This window comes from Neolamprologus brichardi, chromosome 7, assembly GCF_056152115.1.
Source record: "Neolamprologus brichardi isolate AB-2024 chromosome 7, ASM5615211v1, whole genome shotgun sequence".
In the NCBI taxonomy this organism is placed as follows: Eukaryota; Metazoa; Chordata; class Actinopteri; order Cichliformes; family Cichlidae; genus Neolamprologus; species Neolamprologus brichardi.
Genome location: NC_142110.1, coordinates 10,672,257 through 10,692,383, shown reverse-complemented (window position 1 = coordinate 10,692,383; position 20,127 = coordinate 10,672,257). Strand labels below are relative to the sequence as shown.

General features: G+C 39.3%; 1 protein-coding gene across 2 annotated transcripts in view; it reads left to right on the top strand.

The window, feature by feature from the left end:
- Positions 1-20,127, top strand: part of pclob (piccolo presynaptic cytomatrix protein b) — a 63,344-nt gene that overhangs the window by 11,205 nt on the left and 32,012 nt on the right. For both annotated transcript variants that reach the window (XM_087843076.1, XM_087843075.1), the window contains exons 5-13: positions 140-1,045; positions 1,189-1,806; positions 1,972-2,943; positions 3,623-4,564; positions 4,882-5,724; positions 5,873-6,727; positions 6,840-8,063; positions 8,745-9,722; positions 18,915-19,772. In XM_087843076.1, coding sequence (XP_087699202.1) covers positions 140-1,045; positions 1,189-1,806; positions 1,972-2,943; positions 3,623-4,564; positions 4,882-5,724; positions 5,873-6,727; positions 6,840-8,063; positions 8,745-9,722; positions 18,915-19,772 — 8,196 coding nt within the window. The remainder of the gene's footprint in view (positions 1-139; positions 1,046-1,188; positions 1,807-1,971; positions 2,944-3,622; positions 4,565-4,881; positions 5,725-5,872; positions 6,728-6,839; positions 8,064-8,744; positions 9,723-18,914; positions 19,773-20,127) is intronic.

Sequence of the window (20,127 nt, the reverse complement as noted above, 5' to 3'; positions counted from 1 at the left end):
TGTAGAATATAACAATTTATTTGAACAATAACTGTGACATTATGTCTTTTTTATTGTTGTCACTTTAAAATGTCTTAACATTAAAATGTATTCCGCAGCACGACTGAGTGAATTTTTAAATATTGTTGCTCTATTGTAGGTGAAGGAGTGGCTATGTCTCAACTGTCAGATGCAGAGAGCACTGGGAGCATCAGAACCTCCAGGAACTCCCATGATGAAAATACAGGCTTCACCGAGTAAAGTCACTGCACAAGACAGTGCCCTAAAGAAGGAAACTCCCCCAGTGGATAAACTTCAAAAGAAAGAGAATGTGACATCTGCTGAATCTAAATTAAAGGAGCCCTCTCCATCAAGCTCACCTCAGCGGAAAGTGCAAAAGCCAGGAGAACAGCTGGCAAAGACTGAAGATGTGAAAGGATCTGAAAGTCATAGGCAGGCCAGTCCAGCTTCTGGTCAGAAAAATGCACAGCAAAACTTGAAGACAGGTCCTCAGAAGCCAACAGATCAGATAAATCAACCAGGATCTAAAAGGGGTAGTACAGCATCGACACAAGGGGAATCTGGATCGTTCTTTGGCTTTGGCAGTTCTACAACTCAACCTGATTCTGCAAAGACCCCTGAATCACTAGGTGGAAAAATGTTTGGCTTTGGTAGCTCCATCTTCAGTTCTGCATCGACTTTAATAAACTCAGCTGTCCAAGATGAATCCAAAAAGACACCACCAGTTTCTCCTAAGATGTCTTCTGCACGTGACTCCAAGTCTCCCACTGTCAAGAAACCGGTACAGGAGAAAACATCAGAGCAACCACAAAAAGACAAAGGTTCACCATCAGTACAGACAAAAGCAGGCAAACCTCCTGAAGAGCCAGCCAAGACAGCACCTGCATTGCCTGTTGTTTCTAAGACAGGCCAGTCAACTTGTCCTCTCTGTAAACTGGAACTCAATATGGGTTCTAAAGACCCTCCCAACTACAACACCTGCACTGAGTGCAAAAACACTGTCTGCAACCAATGTGGATTTGATCCTATGCCAAATGTTAAGGAGGTAAGAAAAAAAAGTGACTTGAACAATCACATATACATATTACATATATAAATGTTTGTCAATGAACTTATTACAATCTTTTAATAGTAAAATATTCTATTGCATTAAAATTAACTAATTAATTTGTCCTTGCTTTAATATAGGGGAAGGTGTGGTTATGTCTCAACTGTCAGATGAAAAAACCAGCAGAGCAACCAGAAAAGCCACCGCAGAGCCAAAAGACAGGACCTCAGAAACCACCTGAACAGAGAAATCCAACTGAAATCAAAAAGAGTAGTATTACATCCACTACACAAGAGGAGTCTGGAGCTTTCTTTGGATTTGGCCGTTCCACACCTCCCCCAGATTCTACAAAGCCTGGTGAATCACGGGGTGGAAAAATGTTTGGCTTTGGTACCTCCATCTTCAGTTCGGCTTCGACTTTAATAAACTCAGCTGTCCAAGATGAATCCAAAAAGACACCACCAGTTTCTCCTAAGCTTCCTGTGAAGGTGAGTGAATCACCATTTGTTCAGAAGCAGGAACAGGAGAAGAAGGCTGTGCAAGTTCAAGAAGCCAAGACCTCTCCACTGATACAAGCCAAAGTAGAGAAAGAGCCAGCTTCACCAGCTCTTCCAAAGGCAGGCCAATCTACCTGTCCGCTCTGTAAGATGAAACTCAACTTTGGCTCAAAGGAACCGCCAAACTACAGCAAATGCACTGAATGCAAGAACACTGTGTGTAACCAGTGTGGATTCAATCCAATGCCAAATGTGTCAGAGGTAAGAGAAGCAATAATTACTCATTTTACTTCAAAACTTCAATAAAATGCACGACATAAATTACATTTATAGACCTGTAATTGAATTGTTATTACAACATTAATTTATATGTTAATATTATTTTAAATGCTTCATATTTTAATAAAATATACTTTGTTTTTGCAGGTAAAGGAATGGTTATGTCTGAACTGTCAGATGCAGAGAGCTCTTAGTGCAGCTGAACCCACAGGGCCTCCTGTGAAACACCTCCATGGAGATAAAAAAATTTCTCCATCTGCTGTACATCAGAAAGCAATAGTTACTGATCAAGTGGAAACTAAAAAGGAAATCAAATCAGATGCAGCTCCTAAGATGGAGACTCCAGGGGCTTACATACTTCAAAAGAAGGACACAGCCACACTAGGCTCTCCTCAGAAGACACGGTCCACAGCAGTAGCACCTTCATCTAAGGAGGCTAAAGGACCCGAAAGTGAAGAACATCCTAGCCCAACTCCTGGTGAGAAAAAGCCTCTTGATATTTCAGTTGCATCGGGCCCTGAGAAACCAACTGACCAGGGAAGTCAACTGGGATTAAAACAGAGTAAGGTCACCACAGTCACACAAGAGGAGTCTGGAAACCCACTAGGTTTGGGTGGTAAAATCGTAACCGATACTTCAAAAACAACAGAATCCATCAGTGGAAAGATGTTTGGCTTTGGATCTTCCATTTTCAGCTCAGCATCCACTTTGATATCATCTGCAGTTCAAGATGAATCACGGACCACACCACCAAGCTCTCGAAAAATGTCTGCGCCAGCACAAGTCTCGCCGAAGATGTCTGCTGCAACCAAGAGTTCTCCAAAAAGTACATCAACAGTTTCTCCCAAGATGTCACCGGCAAGGGAGCCCAAAACTCTTCCTCAGAAGCCAGAACAAAAGAAGAAACCAGATGAATCCCACCAAAGCAAAGATGATAAAGCTCTACCACAAGTAGCAAAAGTGTCTCATATGGCTCCTAATGCAGACCAGACAACCTGTCCACTGTGTAAGGCTGAGCTTAACATAGGCTCCAAGGACCCACCTAACTATAACACCTGCACTGAGTGCAAGAACATTGTCTGCAACCAATGTGGATTTAATCCCATGCCAGTAGGAGAGGTAAGTACATGAATACAAGATTTAAAAAATATTGTCTGTTTTCCACATTGCCTGTAGTGTCAAAACAATCAAATACCACCATGCTGGCAGCAGTTATAGTCACAGGCATGTTTTTGTGGTCATCTGTGTGCATGTCTGTGCATCTAAGACTTGAAAACATCTCAAACACACCATGTGATTTAAAAAAAAAAAATTGAGCCAAACACTGAACTACTCAGAATTTAGTTATCAAAAGTCAATGCCACTGTGAGCTGAAAATATGCCTTTTGTCATAATTAATAAATCAGATGATAATTCTTATAAAATTTAATATAAATGGCTAATAGGATTAAAAGATATAGTGATGATGTCTTATAAAGAGAAGTTAAAACATTTTTCAAGCCATTATCTAATGCTCTATCTCAGGAGCAGAGGTAATATAATAATCCTATTTCACTTTGGGCCAGATACTGTGTAGGTGACCTTCATCTTTGGTACTGACCCTTTGAATTCATTCAATCATTAAAAGTTGCTTTTTAAAGTAATTTATTTGTAGATGTGTCATCTGTGGTATTAAACTATATTTAAGTAGTAAGCAAGTAGAGGTTTGATGAATTTGTTTTGATGCATAATGTATACATTTGATGATATAATCTGTAGTTATAAAGCATCACTTAACCAAGTGTCTATTATATTTTAGGTAAAAGAGTGGCTGTGTCTTAATTGTCAGATGAAAAGAGCAGTAGGAGCTTCTGAGCTTACTGGACCTCCATCACTAAAGTCACAAATGTCACCCAATAAAGTTTCTTTACCTGCTACAGTCCAGTCGAAGGAATCTTCCAAACTGACTACTCCTCAAACAAAGGACAGTCCAGACACAGCTGTACAAAAGCAAACATCAGAAGCAGTCTCCCCACAAAGAAAACAATCAACAGCATCTGTGAAACAGGCTAGCCCAGCACCTGAACGTAAAACATCGGAAGAAAAAGCGAAAACAGCTCCTGAAAAAGTCCCAGATCAGGCAACCCAACCTGGACGTAAGCAAACTAATGCCACAGCAGCAACACAGCAAGAGTCAGGAGGCTTCTTTGGCTTTGCTGGTCCTAAGCCTCAACCTGAAGCTGCAAAGTCTGCAGAGTCAGTGAGTGGAAAAATGTTAGGCTTTAGTTCTTCAATCTTCAGTTCTGCATCTACTTTGATAACCTCAGCAGTTCGGGACCAGCCAAAAACTACTCCACCAGTTTCACCTAAGATGTCTCCTGCAAGGGAAACCAAATCTTCCACCGTAAAGAAACCAGAACAGGAGACAAAATCTGATCAACCAGAGCAGATAAAGGGTCCACCATCAATCCAGTCAAAAGCAGAAGAGATGAAGCCCCCTGCTTCCCAGAAGATGGAGCAGCAGAAGTTAACTGAGCCATCCCTGCAGACCAAAACACCAGCATCAAGACAGATGCCATTAGAAACTCCAAAGGCAGCAGCTTCCCAAGCAGCTGTCAAACCAGATCAGTCTACCTGCCCACTCTGTAAGGTCAAACTTAACACTGCTTCCAAGGATCTGCCCAACTACAATACCTGCACTGAATGCAAAAACACTGTGTGCAACCAGTGTGGATTTAACCCTATGCCAGACGGAACTGGGGTAAGACTAAGAAGAAAACAAAACATGTTATTATTGACACTTTGTATTTAACTAATATCAGCAGACTTATACTTTTGAAATGTCTCTTGTTGACCTAGATTTCAGGATTTCAAGGAATAGTCATCCAGGATTTAGGAATATTAAATAATGAAAAAATACTATGTATTACTAGATGTATTACAGCATTGTAAAAGTAAACTAAAATAAAAATAACTAGCTTGATAATGATCAAACAATCAGTATTTGTAAATAGATAACCTAACAGTATGTGTTTGTGTGTGTATATAATTTTTAATTTTATTTAATTTTTCTTTCAGGCAAAGGAGTGGTTATGTCTTACCTGCCAGATGCAGCGGGCTCTAGGAGTAACAGAGCCTCCATCAGTAATTTCAGTGAATGCTCAGACACCTGCAAAACCCCAAAAGAAAGATGTCACCAGCCCAGCTGAACCTGAAAAGAAGGTGTCATCAGCACAGCAGTCACCTCAGAGGAAACTATCCGTAACGGCACAGCCTGCTACATCTGAGACTAATGTCAAGCCAGAGGTTCACAAACAGGCCAGCCCGGTTTCTTCTCAGAAAATACAACAGAAGCCCCAGAAAACATCAGCTCCTAACAAATCACCAGACCAAATCAGGCAGCCTGAACGTAAGCTGAGTAATGCCACTCCACCGCCACGAAAAGAATCGGGAGGCTTCCTTGGATTTGGCAGTGGTAAATCTCAACCCGATGCTGAAAAGCAGGCAGAGTCTGTGACAGGGAAAATGTTTGGCTTTGGTTCTTCTATTTTCAGTTCTGCGTCCACTTTGATTACCTCAGCTGTTCAGGACCAGCCTAAGACTCCACCAGTTTCTCCCAAGTTATCCCCTGCAAAAGAGATCAAATCCCCTGCTACCCAGGAGAAAACCAAGGCTGAACAACCCCAGCTGATCCAGACACCACCATTAGTCTCAGCCAAAGTTGACAAGGCTCCATCAGAACCTCCAAAAACAGGTGAAGCCTCCCAAACCACCGTCAAACAAGGCCCGTCCACCTGTCCACTTTGTAAGGCCGGGCTCAACATAGGGTCTAAGGATCTGCCTAACTACAATGTCTGTACTGAATGCAAGAAAACTATCTGTAACCAGTGTGGATTTAACCCAACACCAAATGAAACAGAGGTAAATAAACCAAAGATGTAGTTATTAAAATCTATGTTATGTATAATATATATGTTATGTTTTCTTAACTGTGGTGATTTATGCTTTTATTTTAAAAATTTAGTTGTTAAAGACACACTTACTCAAAATAATATACTTTTCCTTGCAGATGAAGGAGTGGTTGTGTCTGACTTGCCAGATGCAACGAGCCCTCACAGCAGCTGAATCAGTACAGCCTCCACTGATGAAACCTCAGGCATCACCCAGCAAAGCATCCGCACCTGCCGCTGAGCAAAAAGATGTCTCTGAGACTAAAACGAAAGATATTATTCCCACACAGAAAACAGACGCATTAGAGAAAAAGCAGAAAGAAAGTCCAAAACCAGAGGCATCAGCAGAGAAAATGGATATCGTACATCGAACTCCAGATATCGTTCCACCTGCAAAAGACACCCCAGCTACTGTTTCAGCTGAAGCAAAAGAGGAGAAAGTTAGTTCACTGCCTGCCAAGGATGTTCAAGCCATCACTGCACCTCCAAGCGAAGAAAGACAACTGCCTTCCCAAGGTGCACCTGTTACCACTAATGCTGAAACTTCAGCTAAGAAGAAAAGTGATCTCACACCAAGTTTTCCTCTACCTAAAGAAGATTCAGAAAAGGAAAAGGATAAAGTTGAAACACTTCAGAAAACAGCTGAACAACTGATTATATCCTCTGATCAAATACAGGAAAAACAACCCCTAAGCAAAGAATCACACCAAGTTGTTGCTCAGAAACCACAACTGGAAAAGAAGCAACCTCAGCCAGTCAAGGCTCCTCTATCAGAGCAGACAACAGTGGATAAAACACCAATAGAGTCTGCAAAACCAGAAGCTGCTCCCAAAGGGGCTCACTCTACTTGTCCACTCTGTAAAACAGAACTCAACATGGACTCCAAAAATGTTCCAAACTACAACACCTGCACTGACTGCAAGACCACTGTGTGCAACAAGTGTGGATTTAGTCCTATGCCAAATGTAACAGAGGTAATTAATTTTTTTATTAATGTAGAATGCCTATTTAGACATAGTTCTAGTATTGGTTTGAATTTGCTTGTGTGAGAGAGATTGACAGAGCTCATGTGTGTTTTTCATACAGGTAAAGGAATGGCTATGTCTCAACTGCCAGATGCAGAGAGCACTTGGAGCCTCTGAACCTCCAGGCCTACCAATGATAAAACCACAACCTTCACCAAGCAAAGAGGTCCCTGCCAGCACACAGAAGACAGACATCTTGACAGCTTCTAAGAAAGATGTTTCTAAGCCAGATGTACCCAAAGGTGACCTTGTTAGCATTCCTGCAGCCAAAGAAACTGTCTCCCCTGTCAATATTGACCTAACTAAGGAGGTTGCTCCAAAAGCTGCTTCATTGCCTGACAAAACGATTTCATCCACTATCATAAAGACTGATGTTTCGCAAAAGCCTTCTGCAGAGACTCCCAAGGGACAGCCAGACACACCCCAGCAACAAACTCCAAAAATTCAGCCTGCCGCTCCCCCTGATTCAAAGACAGAAAAGGCACCCCTTCAACAGCCTCCAAAAGCTGCATCTGCTTTAGCTAAGTCTGCTCTTCCATCAGACCAAGAAGCAAGAAAGGCACCACCACAACAGCCTCCAAAAGCTGCGACCCCTCCAGCTAAATCTGCTCCATCATCTGTTCAGCCTGCAAAACAGGAATCAGGAGGCTTTTTTGGTTTTGGCAGTCCTAAAACACAGCCTGCTGCTGCAAAATCTGCTGAGTCAGTGACAGGAAAGATGTTTGGCTTTGGGTCATCGTTCTTAAGCTCTGCATCCAATTTAATAACATCAGCTGTTCAAGATGAGCCTAAAACTACACCACCAACGCCACGTAAAATGTCCACCACAGCCAGTGTCACTCCTAAAACTACACCACCAACGCCACGTAAAATGTCCACCACAGCCAGTGTCACTCCTAAAACTACACCACCAGCACCACGTAAAATGTCCACCACAGCCAGTGTCACTCCTAAAACTACACCACCAGCCTCTCCTAAAACATTACCTGCTAAGGACACCAAACCACCGCCTGTCCAGAAAACGGAGGAGAAGAAACCGGAGAAACCACAGCAGGATAAGACTCCTTCAACAGTTCAAGCCAAAGTGGACAAAGTTCCATCAGAGCCCCCCAAGGTGCCAGTAGACACCCAAGGTGCTTCAAAAGCAGATCAGTCTGTCTGCCCACTCTGTAAGGTGAAACTTACAGTGGCCTCCACAGATCCTCCTAACTACAACACTTGCACAGAATGCAAGACAACTGTCTGCAATCAGTGTGGCTTTAATCCAGTACCAGATGATTCAAAGGTATGCAACTTTCTGTTTATTGTTGCCCTTTTTGTAGTTTTCATATTTTTGTCACTCAATTATTGTGGGTCCAGTAGACTTACTAAATCAAGTATTACTTGATTTACAAAACAATCCAGCCATAACAGCTTTATGAATATTTAACTGATGTTAATCTGAATTTAATCTAAATCTAAATTATTTGTAATAAATTGCCTGAATTGGCTTAATTTTTGCCATTTATCTCCAGTAAAATGCACAAATTATAGGAAGAATTTGAACACCAAATTTGAGAAATAATTTGTTAAAATATAGATGTTTTATTTTTCAAGTAACAAAGCTGGGCATTATAGAAAAGCTTTTAAAACGATACAGGAGCTCTCACAGTTCCTATTGTTTGAAAAGAAAAGTTTGATTTTTTTTATAATTATGCCTTATTACAATTGCATTAAAAGAAAATAAAAACTACATTACACTGGTAAAACAGTTTGAGAAATTAAACACATTTTATTTTACAATGATCATGATTTGTTTGTATGAATGAATCCCCTTTGAATATATGCACGTTACATTAGTAACCTTGATATCATTGGATATTCTTTGTGCTTTAAAATCATTGCACCTTCATCTGATTTCAGAACACTGTTATTATTTTTTTATTTATTGGACAGTGATTTATGCTTTCCATTACACTTGTTCCAGGTAAAGGAATGGCTTTGTTTAAACTGCCAGATGCAGAGAGCCCTTGGAGTATCTGAAGCCATTGAACCTACTGTAGTGAAACCCCAGCCCATGCCAAGCAAGGTTTCTACACCTCCTTGCTCTGAACAGAAGGACACACCGACATTAGTTCAGAAGGAGAAAGTTGCAGAGTATGCAGATGTCCAAAAAGAGGCTACTCAAATAGTTCAACCCAAAAAAGAAATTCTCAAAGGTGAGGCTCCAGTGCCAACTGCAGTCCAAAGGATGGACAAAGCACAGCAAGATTCTGTGGAAAAGGCACAAGGACATGCTCAGGATGTGGCCAGCCAGCCAAAGCTTGTGGAAAAAACCCCACAAGGACAGATTTCACAACCTACAAAGCCAGAAGTAAAGTCAGGTTTTGCAAAACAAGAAGCTGGCAAACTACCACAACAGCCATCAAAGCCATTGACCCAATCTCCCAAGCCTGCCCCACCAAAAGCTCAACCAGCGAAACAGGAGTCTGGTGGTTTCTTTGGCTTTGGTGCCCCTAAACCTACTGTTCCAAAGCCTGCTGAGTCAGTGACTGGGAAGATGTTTGGTTTTGGTTCATCAATTTTAAGTTCTGCATCTACATTGATAACCTCGGCAGTTCAGGATGAACCTAAAGTTACACCACCTACTCCACGGAAGATGTCCACTACAACAAGTGTCAGCCCTAAACCTACACCTCCGGTTTCTCCTAAGATGCCGCCAGTAAAGGATAGTAAACCACCGGCAACACAGACACCTGATCCACTTCAACAGGCCAAGGCTACACCATTAGCACAGGACAAAGTGCTTCAGGTTGCTCCTAAAGAAAGTCTGTCTACCTGTCTGCTCTGTAAGGTCAAACTCAATGTGGGAACGAAGGAGCCACCCAATTACAACACCTGTACTGAATGCAAGAACATTGTCTGCAATCTTTGTGGATTTAACCCCATGCCTCATACAGCAGTGGTAAGTACAAAAATACTCTTGAATACACATATTAATGTTTCAGTTACAATTTACAGAAAAAAAGGAGTTTTTTCATCAGCTGATATGCCTTGTGTTCAACTGGCAGGAGTGATTATTATCATGATCATGTCTTTTTGCATTAATGTGACAAAAGCACCTTATTTTAATATTCAGTGTTTCCATTGGGGAGCCAAACATGAGTAAGAGCACCACAGAGTGATAGTGAAGTGGCCATGTTGCTCCATTTGCACACTTTTCAACATAATTTATTTCAGTGGCTTCATCTATAAAACAAATTGTTCCAGTACAAAAGTTTTGGTCAGGCACATTGTTGGCTTTCATGTAAAAGTTGCATAAAATCTAATATAAGAACTCTCACGTTTTGGCAATGCATCTGAGACATGTTAATGAGCATGTTAGTGACTTTACAAGTGTTTGGTAGTCCTAATGCTGCGATTTATCAGTACAGTAAGTTTGTATCCTTACTACACTTTCTGTTTATGTGGTGTTTCTTGTGCTATTAAATATTGGTTTGGAGTGTTCAGGCTGCACCTACATATTTTAGCACATTTTTACTCTGAGGAATATTCCTTTCTGTTGCAAAGCGTGGAAAAAAAACATAGACTGACTGTCATAAAGCCTTTTATTCCTTCTGAAAATAGAACACACCCGAGGCAGCGTTTTGCTCTGTTGTTTGATTTTCTTGACAAAGAAAATAAAATACAAGTGTAGTAGAATATTAGATGAAGGTGCCACAGCAGCTAGAATCTGATGAGAACTTCAATTTATATGTATTTTCAGACTTTGATTTTGAAGAGCTGTCTGTGTCCATTCAGTTTATTATGTCTTAGTGTTTGGAATAATTACAATGTAAAACAAAGCATACCAAAACTACACTCTAACTGCTGTGGTTCTCTCTCCACGGAAGATGCCAGGGTTATTACATAACTGCTCATGAGCAGAGTGCTTCAGCTGGCCAGGAGCACTGAAAATGTATTAACGTGATTGACGGTTGTGCAACCGCATTAGCGAGATGGGATCTACTGCCATAGGAGACCCGAGTCGAGGGAATCTCCATCCCCCATGAGAGATTTGAGATGGCAAAGCCCTGTGATATGCCAATAAGTAGAGTTGAAACAGATTAAGTCCAGCAAAACAGTGCAGTACATTAGAAGAGCAGACATTTCTTGTCAGGCCATCTGCTCTCACACGCAGCAGTGGCTCCATGTAATTCAACAATTTCCTCTTCGTTTTGGTGACATGAATATACACGTGTACCTGCTTTGTGACTTACCCATGCACATACAACATGTAGCTGAATGAAATGTGCAGTGCTGTCTACTCTTTCTTTGTGAAATCCTAGACTTTACTATAATTTAAGTGAACAAATACCACGCCACTTTTTTTTAATCTCCTGAGATGTGGATTTAAGAGTTGATGCTGTAATTTGTTCTGGCACACTCAGACCTGAATCTTTTTTTCTTTCATTTTCCCAGTGACAGATAACCTAGAATGACATGTGCCATTTATGCAATTGACACTTGTCACTTTTTTCATTGACACAACAAAATGGTTATAACCTGGAGCTTGAATTTGGATTGTGTTCTGGGGGCTGAGTCAGAGTTTGCTGCTGTGGGTGTTTTTTTCTAAATATGTGATGAAAACAGAAAAAGCTTCAGTATGACTGGATAGGATGATAGGATGCCATATTTGCTGCTGTCCTATGACCTGCTTTGTCCAAAATGGGTGTGTTCACCAGTTTACTATCTGGGGGGGGTTTTTTAGCCTCCTTTCAAAATATCAAAAAGTAATGTTTGAAAGAAGAGGAGGCAAAGTGAGTGCTATCAGCAAGTCTATTCATTTTTTTCCGTTTGCCTGTTCTGCTTCAGCTGATGCCATCAAAAGCCTGGGAGTGACTGTTGTCTGACAAGTAGGGCACACGTGCGTTGTGCTTTGCTAGCTAAAGCTTAGAGTGTGACAGCTGTGACAGTATGAATGATGATTCCTCTATATTCTGTGTTACCACTGGTTTAAAATAGAATATTTGTTCAGCTTTTCCAGTACAAAAGCCCCACATTATTACTGTCCATTTAAATTGGTTTACTATGAGATCCAGTAGTTGCCTCAAGGTAAGACTGTACTGTCAATGTACAGAGGAGTACCTTGACATTGCTATGTTAAGTTGCTACATGTGAGCTAATAGGAAGAAAAAATAAATCATTCTAGAAAGACCTGTGTGATATATAGCTATTTTTGCATGATTTCCCAATTTTATGGTGTTAAAAAGTCGGCAGGCTAATTAATGTTTTTTAAATTATTATTTTTTGGGGGGTAGTTCAATATTATATAGCATTCTCATATAGCACTTTTCTACTCTCCCGGAGTACTCAACGCACTGTATACAACATGCCTCATTCACCCATTCACACAAGCACTTCTAAACTAAACTCAAGTGCAAACTAATCTACACACACACTACATTCACACTCCAATGAACACATCAGAGGGCAACTTGGTTCTTGCCCAAGAATATTTGACATGCAGACTGGGGAAGCCAAGGATCAATCCACCAACCTTCCAATCAGTAGCTAATCTGCTCTACCTGAGCTACAGTCACCGCTATGTGAGCATAACTTCATGTATGAAAATCTCACATGCATAAGCTTAATGATGCGGTCCAGCATTAAAGAGGTGACAACAACAAGTCTGTAAACACTGAAGCTGTTGAATGTTCTTTAAGAATTTCCCAGTTTAAATTCATGAAAGCTGAAGCAATGGAAATTAGTCACAAGATCCAACATTTATCAAAGAAGGCCACCGTTGGAGTGCATGTGCCACCCTTGGCAACCATCAAAAAATGGTCTTCACTTAAATTTGAACTTAAATGGAAATTTAAACTTCTGGAGGCGTGATGGCTGTTTCTGGTTTATGTCAGGTGTCGAGAGTAATCGCTGGTGGGCGTATTGAATTAGTCACTGAATGTCACATTGCAAAGTAAATGCATCTCAGTTGCACCTTCACATTTCTTTTGCATTTCATTGACAATCATTAGAAAAAAAACTATTAGAAAAAAAAACATCCACCAACTCTCAGTGAGCAGCCATGATATGTTAGAGCAGGTAAACTGATGATGTCGTTTACTATTGTGTTAGCTGGTATGTTATTCACTAACACACAGTGAAACAGAGAGCAGATGTAAGCATTTATTTTTTTTTTTGCTCTGGCTTGCAAATTATAGGGAAGGACTTGCACTAAATTTGTAAAAGTAGCTATGAAAACACCGAACAGGAAAGGCTTGGTTTGCAAAACACAGAGGGAGTTTAACTCCTTGGTGCTATGTTACAAAGCAAATACTCAAAATTGTACTTACATAACCTGTTATTACTTCATTTTACAGAGTTAGTTAATAAATAAAAATTGTATTAATGCTTAAAGTATCTAAATATAAATATAGAAATGAATAATAAGTAACGTGAATGAAATGCTTGTAAATTCCACATCATCTCAAGATGTGTTCTCTCTCCTGTACTGACAGTGATTAGGGGTTATATGTTAATATATGGTCATTTCTAAGAGCTTCTTTAGTTCAGATGCTTTAATTCTTTTCTATAAACAAGAATCATAGAAAATATATTTGGAATTTGGAAAAACTGATGTTTCTGTATCAGTAATTCTGTGCCTGCATTTATTCATTGCTTTAAAAAATATTATTCTATTCATCTATTTGTGTTTGTAGCTTATAGCTTTAGTTTGTAACATTTCCTTCTAATGCTGGCACACCCTCTTACCGCTGGCCCCACAACAATCTTTATCCCCACTGCACTCTGCCATCAAATGAAACTTTGCTGATGCACCAGTTGTCACAATGGAAAAAGCATGGGCATATTTCATTGTCTTTAGAGTGAGTCACTGTGGTTATTACAGATTAGTAGGTCAACATTCTGTATTATCAGAGGGCGTGATTTATGAGAAACCCTGCTCTGTGGGGGCTGCTGGGAGCCAAGTATATTAGCAAGCTACAGCCTTTGCTAAAGGTGCTTGCCAGAAAATCAATAAGAGCCTTACTAGATCCGACACATCAGCAGGAAAGCACAGAAGAAAGGCTGAGAAATAGTGAGTCCTTGAATCTAGCTATGTTAAGATACATTTCAGCACCACCACGATAAGTTATGATACGTGTCTAAGAAGTGACAAATAATATTCATTATTAAAACAATATAAAAAAATTGTTTCATTCGTCTAAAAATGCAAGACTAAAACATTTTTGGTCTTTGTAGCACTTTGATTAATGTGTCTTTGCTGAACCAGTCACCTTTCATCCCAAACACTACCACGACCTAAGAGTACTGAGGATCCATTGAGAGTTATCAGAAGAGATCTGGTAAATGTTTTTATTTAACATACATACATAACAATAAAAATATTTTAACATCTCACATTTTGAATGACATATATAATTTATTTATCTTTTTGTTTAAATGATTTGAACAGGGAAATGATTTCATAAGCTCAGCAGATCTAGCTTAATGCAGCATACCTGTGTGTCAAGAGCCTATTTTCCCTTACTGCTGTCATTGTCGAGGTCTGATAATCCAGCTCAGAGGCTAATCGTGTGGAGCAGTCTCTCCCACAGCTCTCTGCTATAAGCTCCTGCTCTTTGCTCATAAAATAGATTTAATTAAACAAAAGAACGATGGCAACTTTCCAAGCCCTGTGGCTCTGATGCACGACTCTGAAGCAGTGACTGGCGCTAGTGGGGGATGGGAAGGGCCTTTTTTGTTGACGGAAGTGCTTTTTTTTCTGCCTTGCTGTCAGATTTTGCATTAGGAGGTTAAATGACTTATCAGATTCTAGACTGGTGCAGTGAGGGGTGTACTTGTTTATCACAGCTGCCTTGTCCACCATTTAACACGCAATGCAAAAGTGAGTTGCTTTGTTTACATTCCTCCTGCAATTTGTCGGTACATGCATTCATCACTTTGGTTGAAAAAGATAAATTAATACGATTCAGACCAGTGTAATACTATTACCTGAAGATGGCGTGAACCATATTAGATTGTCAGCAAGTAGCTTTGTCACAACCTCTGTGTTGTGAATATGTTTTAATTTCAGTTTGCAGTTATCTTCACTAAAGACAATCCACAGAGGGTAACTAATAAATTGATGCTGGCTAATAGAATATCAGAAATATTACAACTAGGGATGCAACGATACCAATTTTTTCAAACCGATACGATACCGATACTTGGATCTGAGTACTTGCCGATACCGAGTACAAAAACCGATACTTCTAACACACACACACACAAATGCAATGAATTGGAAGACAGGTTTTATTTTATTCTCTGCCGATAATAAATAATATCTTAATAAAAATGACCACAAAAAAATTTCAAGTGAAAAATAAGCACTTCTCTTAAATTATTGCAGAGTCTCCACATTGTAATTTAAATATCATTGAACTATTGGCACTGTCTCGAGCTTTCAGAATAATAAATAAACACTTCTGTTTGGAATAAAATAAATACAAATTAGGTTTGAGAATAAAATAAACTTTTAAATTATTGCAGAGTGTCCATATTATAAACAAACAAACAAAATAACGAAAGTATTTGGCATTGACGAACGAACTCTCCATCTGCCCGTGGATCATCAGTCCACTGTGCCGTTAAACCAAGGACTGACAACGCGCACACTGCTTGTCTTTACCTCTTTAGAAAGTTTTGGCACCATTATCTCCCTGATGTATGGGCTGGGAATTTCATATTGCAGCTCGAGTATGCTGAGAAGATGGTGCAATCCTATGTTTTCCACGACCGGCATTGGCTGGTCATCCAGAGCAATAAAATGAGTCAGAGCCTCTGTTATTTTAACTGCCCGTGGATTTTCTCTTGACATTTTTCATCGCTTTTCCAAAACCTGAGTTAAAGTTGGCTGTTCCAGTCCACACTGCTTTTGTTTAGCCTAGTTACAGCAGCCTCCAGTTTCTCTTTTTTTTATCTGGAGCCGCCAGTCTCACTCGTCTAACCCTGTGCCTGTTTAGCGCGGGATGTCCCCCTAGTGGCCAATCTAAAAAACTACAACAAAAATGACAATCCACCCTCTGATTAATGAAACAAGTTAGTATCGGTTCGTGGTATCGGTTAACTTTTACGAGTTAACCGATACCACATTTTTACAGTATCGGTCCCGATACCCGATACCAGTATCGGTATCGGTGCATCCCTAATTACAACTGTAAACATCTGTAATCAATGATTGTAAAATGTATCTGATTTTATATCCATCTTCGAACTAAAGTTGAGATTGCTTATGACTACTTGCGATTTCATCTCCTTGAAAATGACAAATGACACAGGTATTTATACACAGGAAAAATTGTATTCATTTTAGTATACATTAGTTAATCAGCTGCCTCCCATCAGACCATATTGTAATGGGTCTACAAGATGATCAAACAAACAGGAAGAGCAGAAGTTTATGATTATTAATTTATCCTCTGAATGCCCTTGGTAGTGACATGAAATTGCTGATTAGCATGCACAGGCAAGAAGAGCATCTTCCACCTTACCTGTGATTACATCTTGTAAGCAAGACAGAGAAGAATATGGAGCATGGAAGGACATGTTGGGATTATATTAGAATACTTGCGCTAACCCTAACCTTTAGACTTAAAAGGTTTTTCAGCAGATATTCTGTATTCTTGATGAATTGTTCTCAGCAAATATGGGTTTTAGATGAACCTCCTGGTAGTTAGTGTTTGATCAACTTCAAAGGTAAACATCACTGAGGCTGAACTCGCATCAGATCACACGAAACTGAGACTCAAATCATTTTGTGTTTAACACAGTTATCAGCATCATGCACTCTGCTGATGAGGTATTATTTGTTACTGTTGGTAACAAATAGGATTATCATCCTCCTGACTGAATCACGATTCACTGAACAAAAACATCTCACTGTCAGGCAAACTGAATGCATCAGTATCAGATTTTCCTCTAAGTCTAGCATTTTTTCCCCATTTTTTATGGCGTTATTTATCAAAGATTATGTTAATGTGTTCTCACTGGCTGTAATTTTGTTTTCAATTAATATTTCTCAGTTAGAAACAAAACACGCTCATGCAGTTCATCATATTCATCTTGCAGTGTTACTGCTGCCTACACTTTCTGAATATAAACACTTCCTTGCATGCTCTATTTGCAGTAGATGTACACTATCAGTCTTCAGTGGTAGTTCTGGAAATTTACAAGCAATAATTATACAATTTAGTGGGACAAAATATACAAACAAGAGGGGTATTTTAAAAGCTCAGTTTCACAAGTAAAATGAAAGAGAAAAAAACAAAGTAACTGTGTTACTAGTTTACGAATTACATGGGCATTGTTATGCATATATGACCACTGTATTAGCATAATTATGATATTCTAAATGTATATACACTAAACAGTATATGTAGTATGGGTCTAATACATTAAATCATGGATGAAGCAATTAAAACTTTGTGGTGTTTCACAGGATATGTGTGTTATAAACTCCCCCTCTGTCCTATATGAGAGCAGCTCTCCCTGACTCTGCAGAGGCAGGCGCATTGCTGTGATTTGGTCTGCTAGGTTGCTAGTACAGACACAGTGCTTAATGTATTGGCAGCTTATGGCTTTTGTCCTCTTTAGCTGTCCATTAATGGAGCTTAGATGTGATAGGAAATGTCTTCAGAGGAGTACATTTTGAAGTAATAGCATTCCTTATAAAATGAGATTAGCTTTTTTGCAAGGTAAGCATTCTATTGCTGTTTCGTGTGTAATGTAAGGTCTACTGTAACAGTACTGAGCATGTTTATATTATTTTATTGAGAAGTTTAAAAATCAAAGTCTGTTTTTCAGCATTGATAGCTGATTACTGAATTTAGATCACTTAGAGTGCTATGGTATTACTCAGCATCCAAAACTGTATTGTATTGAGTATAATATTTGTCTATGTGAAAACCATCAGGAATTATCATGTCTTAGTCTAAAACACATCATTTGGAACTTTTATTACTTGCAAACGTACTTAACAGGAAAAAGTCTAGACATCACACGACTGAGTTCTTCAAGTATTTTTGCTTTTTGTTGTTTTGTGATTGTTGTTTTTCTTCAGTGTTTCTCTTTGTTTTTGCTTTTCCTTTCAGTAAAGACATAAAGCAGCCTCATTCAAGTAATTTGGCACTATTTTCAGCAAATTGTCTTTCTGAAAGCAGTTTAAAAAGAAATAAAGTGTGAGGTGAGGCTTTTATAAAATGGGATTGATACTGATTCAACTTACATAAGCCCTTCTTTTTCTTTAATAGCTCCACTTTGTATGAAAAATAACCTTTCTGTTCTAATTCAGCCTGGCCAGGTTACTTTTAACCGTGGACTCTTTTTTTGAATGTGTATGGATGAAATGACATATAACACACAAGATTCTGTATTATCATAACAGAAAACAGAAAAAATGCATGCACAAAAAAACTGAGTTCTGCACACAGTGGGGTAATTTACTGTGATCTTAATGCAGGATTTTAATGAACACCTGACATGTAACAAAGTTTAGTGTTGTCAGTGCTCAGATTTAGTCTGTTGTTATTTGAGCCGATATAATTCCCTTTCTTAAACAGTGAAGGTAATGGGCTAATAATTAGTTAGGCACAGTTATATATATTACAGAATAGATATCCTTTTTTTGTGTAACGTCTCAATAGGCTAGCCAAACAATTACTCAACAGTTTCTTTGTTCTGCTAGTTTGGTTTTAGAGCGCTGTTTTTCTGTGGCCTTGGTACACACATGGAGACATCCCACCTAAATACCAAGTACTAATTTAGTCATAAATTCCAGACAGTTTCATTTTAATTATTACTAATAATTTAAGGTATAATACTTTATTTAAGTAGGCTCTAAGTCAAGATTTTAAATCATTATGCAGGGCCATCCATATACATATCATCAGGTACTAGTCCAGAAGCTAATGATAAAGCACTGGTGTGAAGCATGACAAAGAAACTAATTCATTCATGACTTTACAACTCTGGCATAATGCTTCAGTTATCTTTTTGAACAAACAAATTACTTGGATAAGGACCATAATTAGCCTGATTACAGTATCTCTCATTTGGTATTGTGACTTTTTATCTTAATGTGTTTCCTAATTATGTTGTGTTTGCTTGATTACAGAAGGAATGGCTGTGTTTAAACTGCCAAACTCAGAGGGCTTTGTCAGGACAGCTGGGAGACTCAGGAAAAATGCCTCAACCTTCACCTCCACCTGCCAAGTCAGAGACCCAGGCCACACCAGTAACCACAAAGGCAGAGCCCAAAACCACCTCAACGAAGTCAGAGACCAGGCCTGGACCCACAAAATCACAACCCACCCCCGTGCCTGTTGAGACAGCACCAACAGTTTCAACCGTAAAAGCAAATGTAGAATCGACATCTCTCAAAATGGAAACAACGCTTACAGCAGCGTCTACACATATTGAGCTTGAGACGACACCTTTACCCACCAAAGAAGAGGTTTTAAAGCAACCTTTGACAGAGGTAACACCAACGATTGACGTTCTAGATACAGATGCTACCAAGAAAGAAGAGGTACCAAAAACAGATTTCAGCACGACAAAATTACGCAAAACTGAAGAGTCTAAAACTGATCTTCATAAAGTTGAATTTGAAGCAGGAGTAGCTGAACCTTCTTCATTTCCAGTTCCTGACGCTTCAGTTGTCTCTGCGTCCCCTGTCACTCCAGAGGTTGCAGTGGCTCAAGTTATTCCAGAGGCTCAGACAAAACAAGACCTGTCTGTTGCAAAGAGGATTATTAAGGTGGTAGACACTGATGATCGCACCATCCTGACAGACTCATCAAAATCTTTGCAGCAAATTATGGTGCAACCAGAGTCAAAAGAACAGCAGCAGGTGGTTATGGAAGGAGATGCAGTCACAGTAACTGACAGCAAAGAATTTGCTGATGACTCTGCTGACAAAATTACCAACATCATCTCAACCATTGAGTCGCAACCAGTCTCTCCAAAAAGAAAAGTAAGAGTTTATCCTGTTTGTTGAAAAAAAATCTAGATTATCTAAAAGAGATAAAAAATTAAACAACAAGAGCTTTTCTCTCTGTTCTTTAGTCTTGGCTATACTTTACCTGTATAACATTAGATGTTTTTTTATATTCAAAGCACATCAGATTCCAAACTCTTGTTTTGCTAATCTTGAAAACTTTGACTTTCATCTTTCAAATTATAAGAACGTTAAAGTTGTTCACATCAGTGATGGCATTTTTATGAGTATATGGAGTAATATGGAAATTTGTACATTACAGCTCCATTTGGTTACACTGATTAACTCAAAAGGAGACAGAATCTTGTTAAGCTTGTTGGTGTGTCTTCTG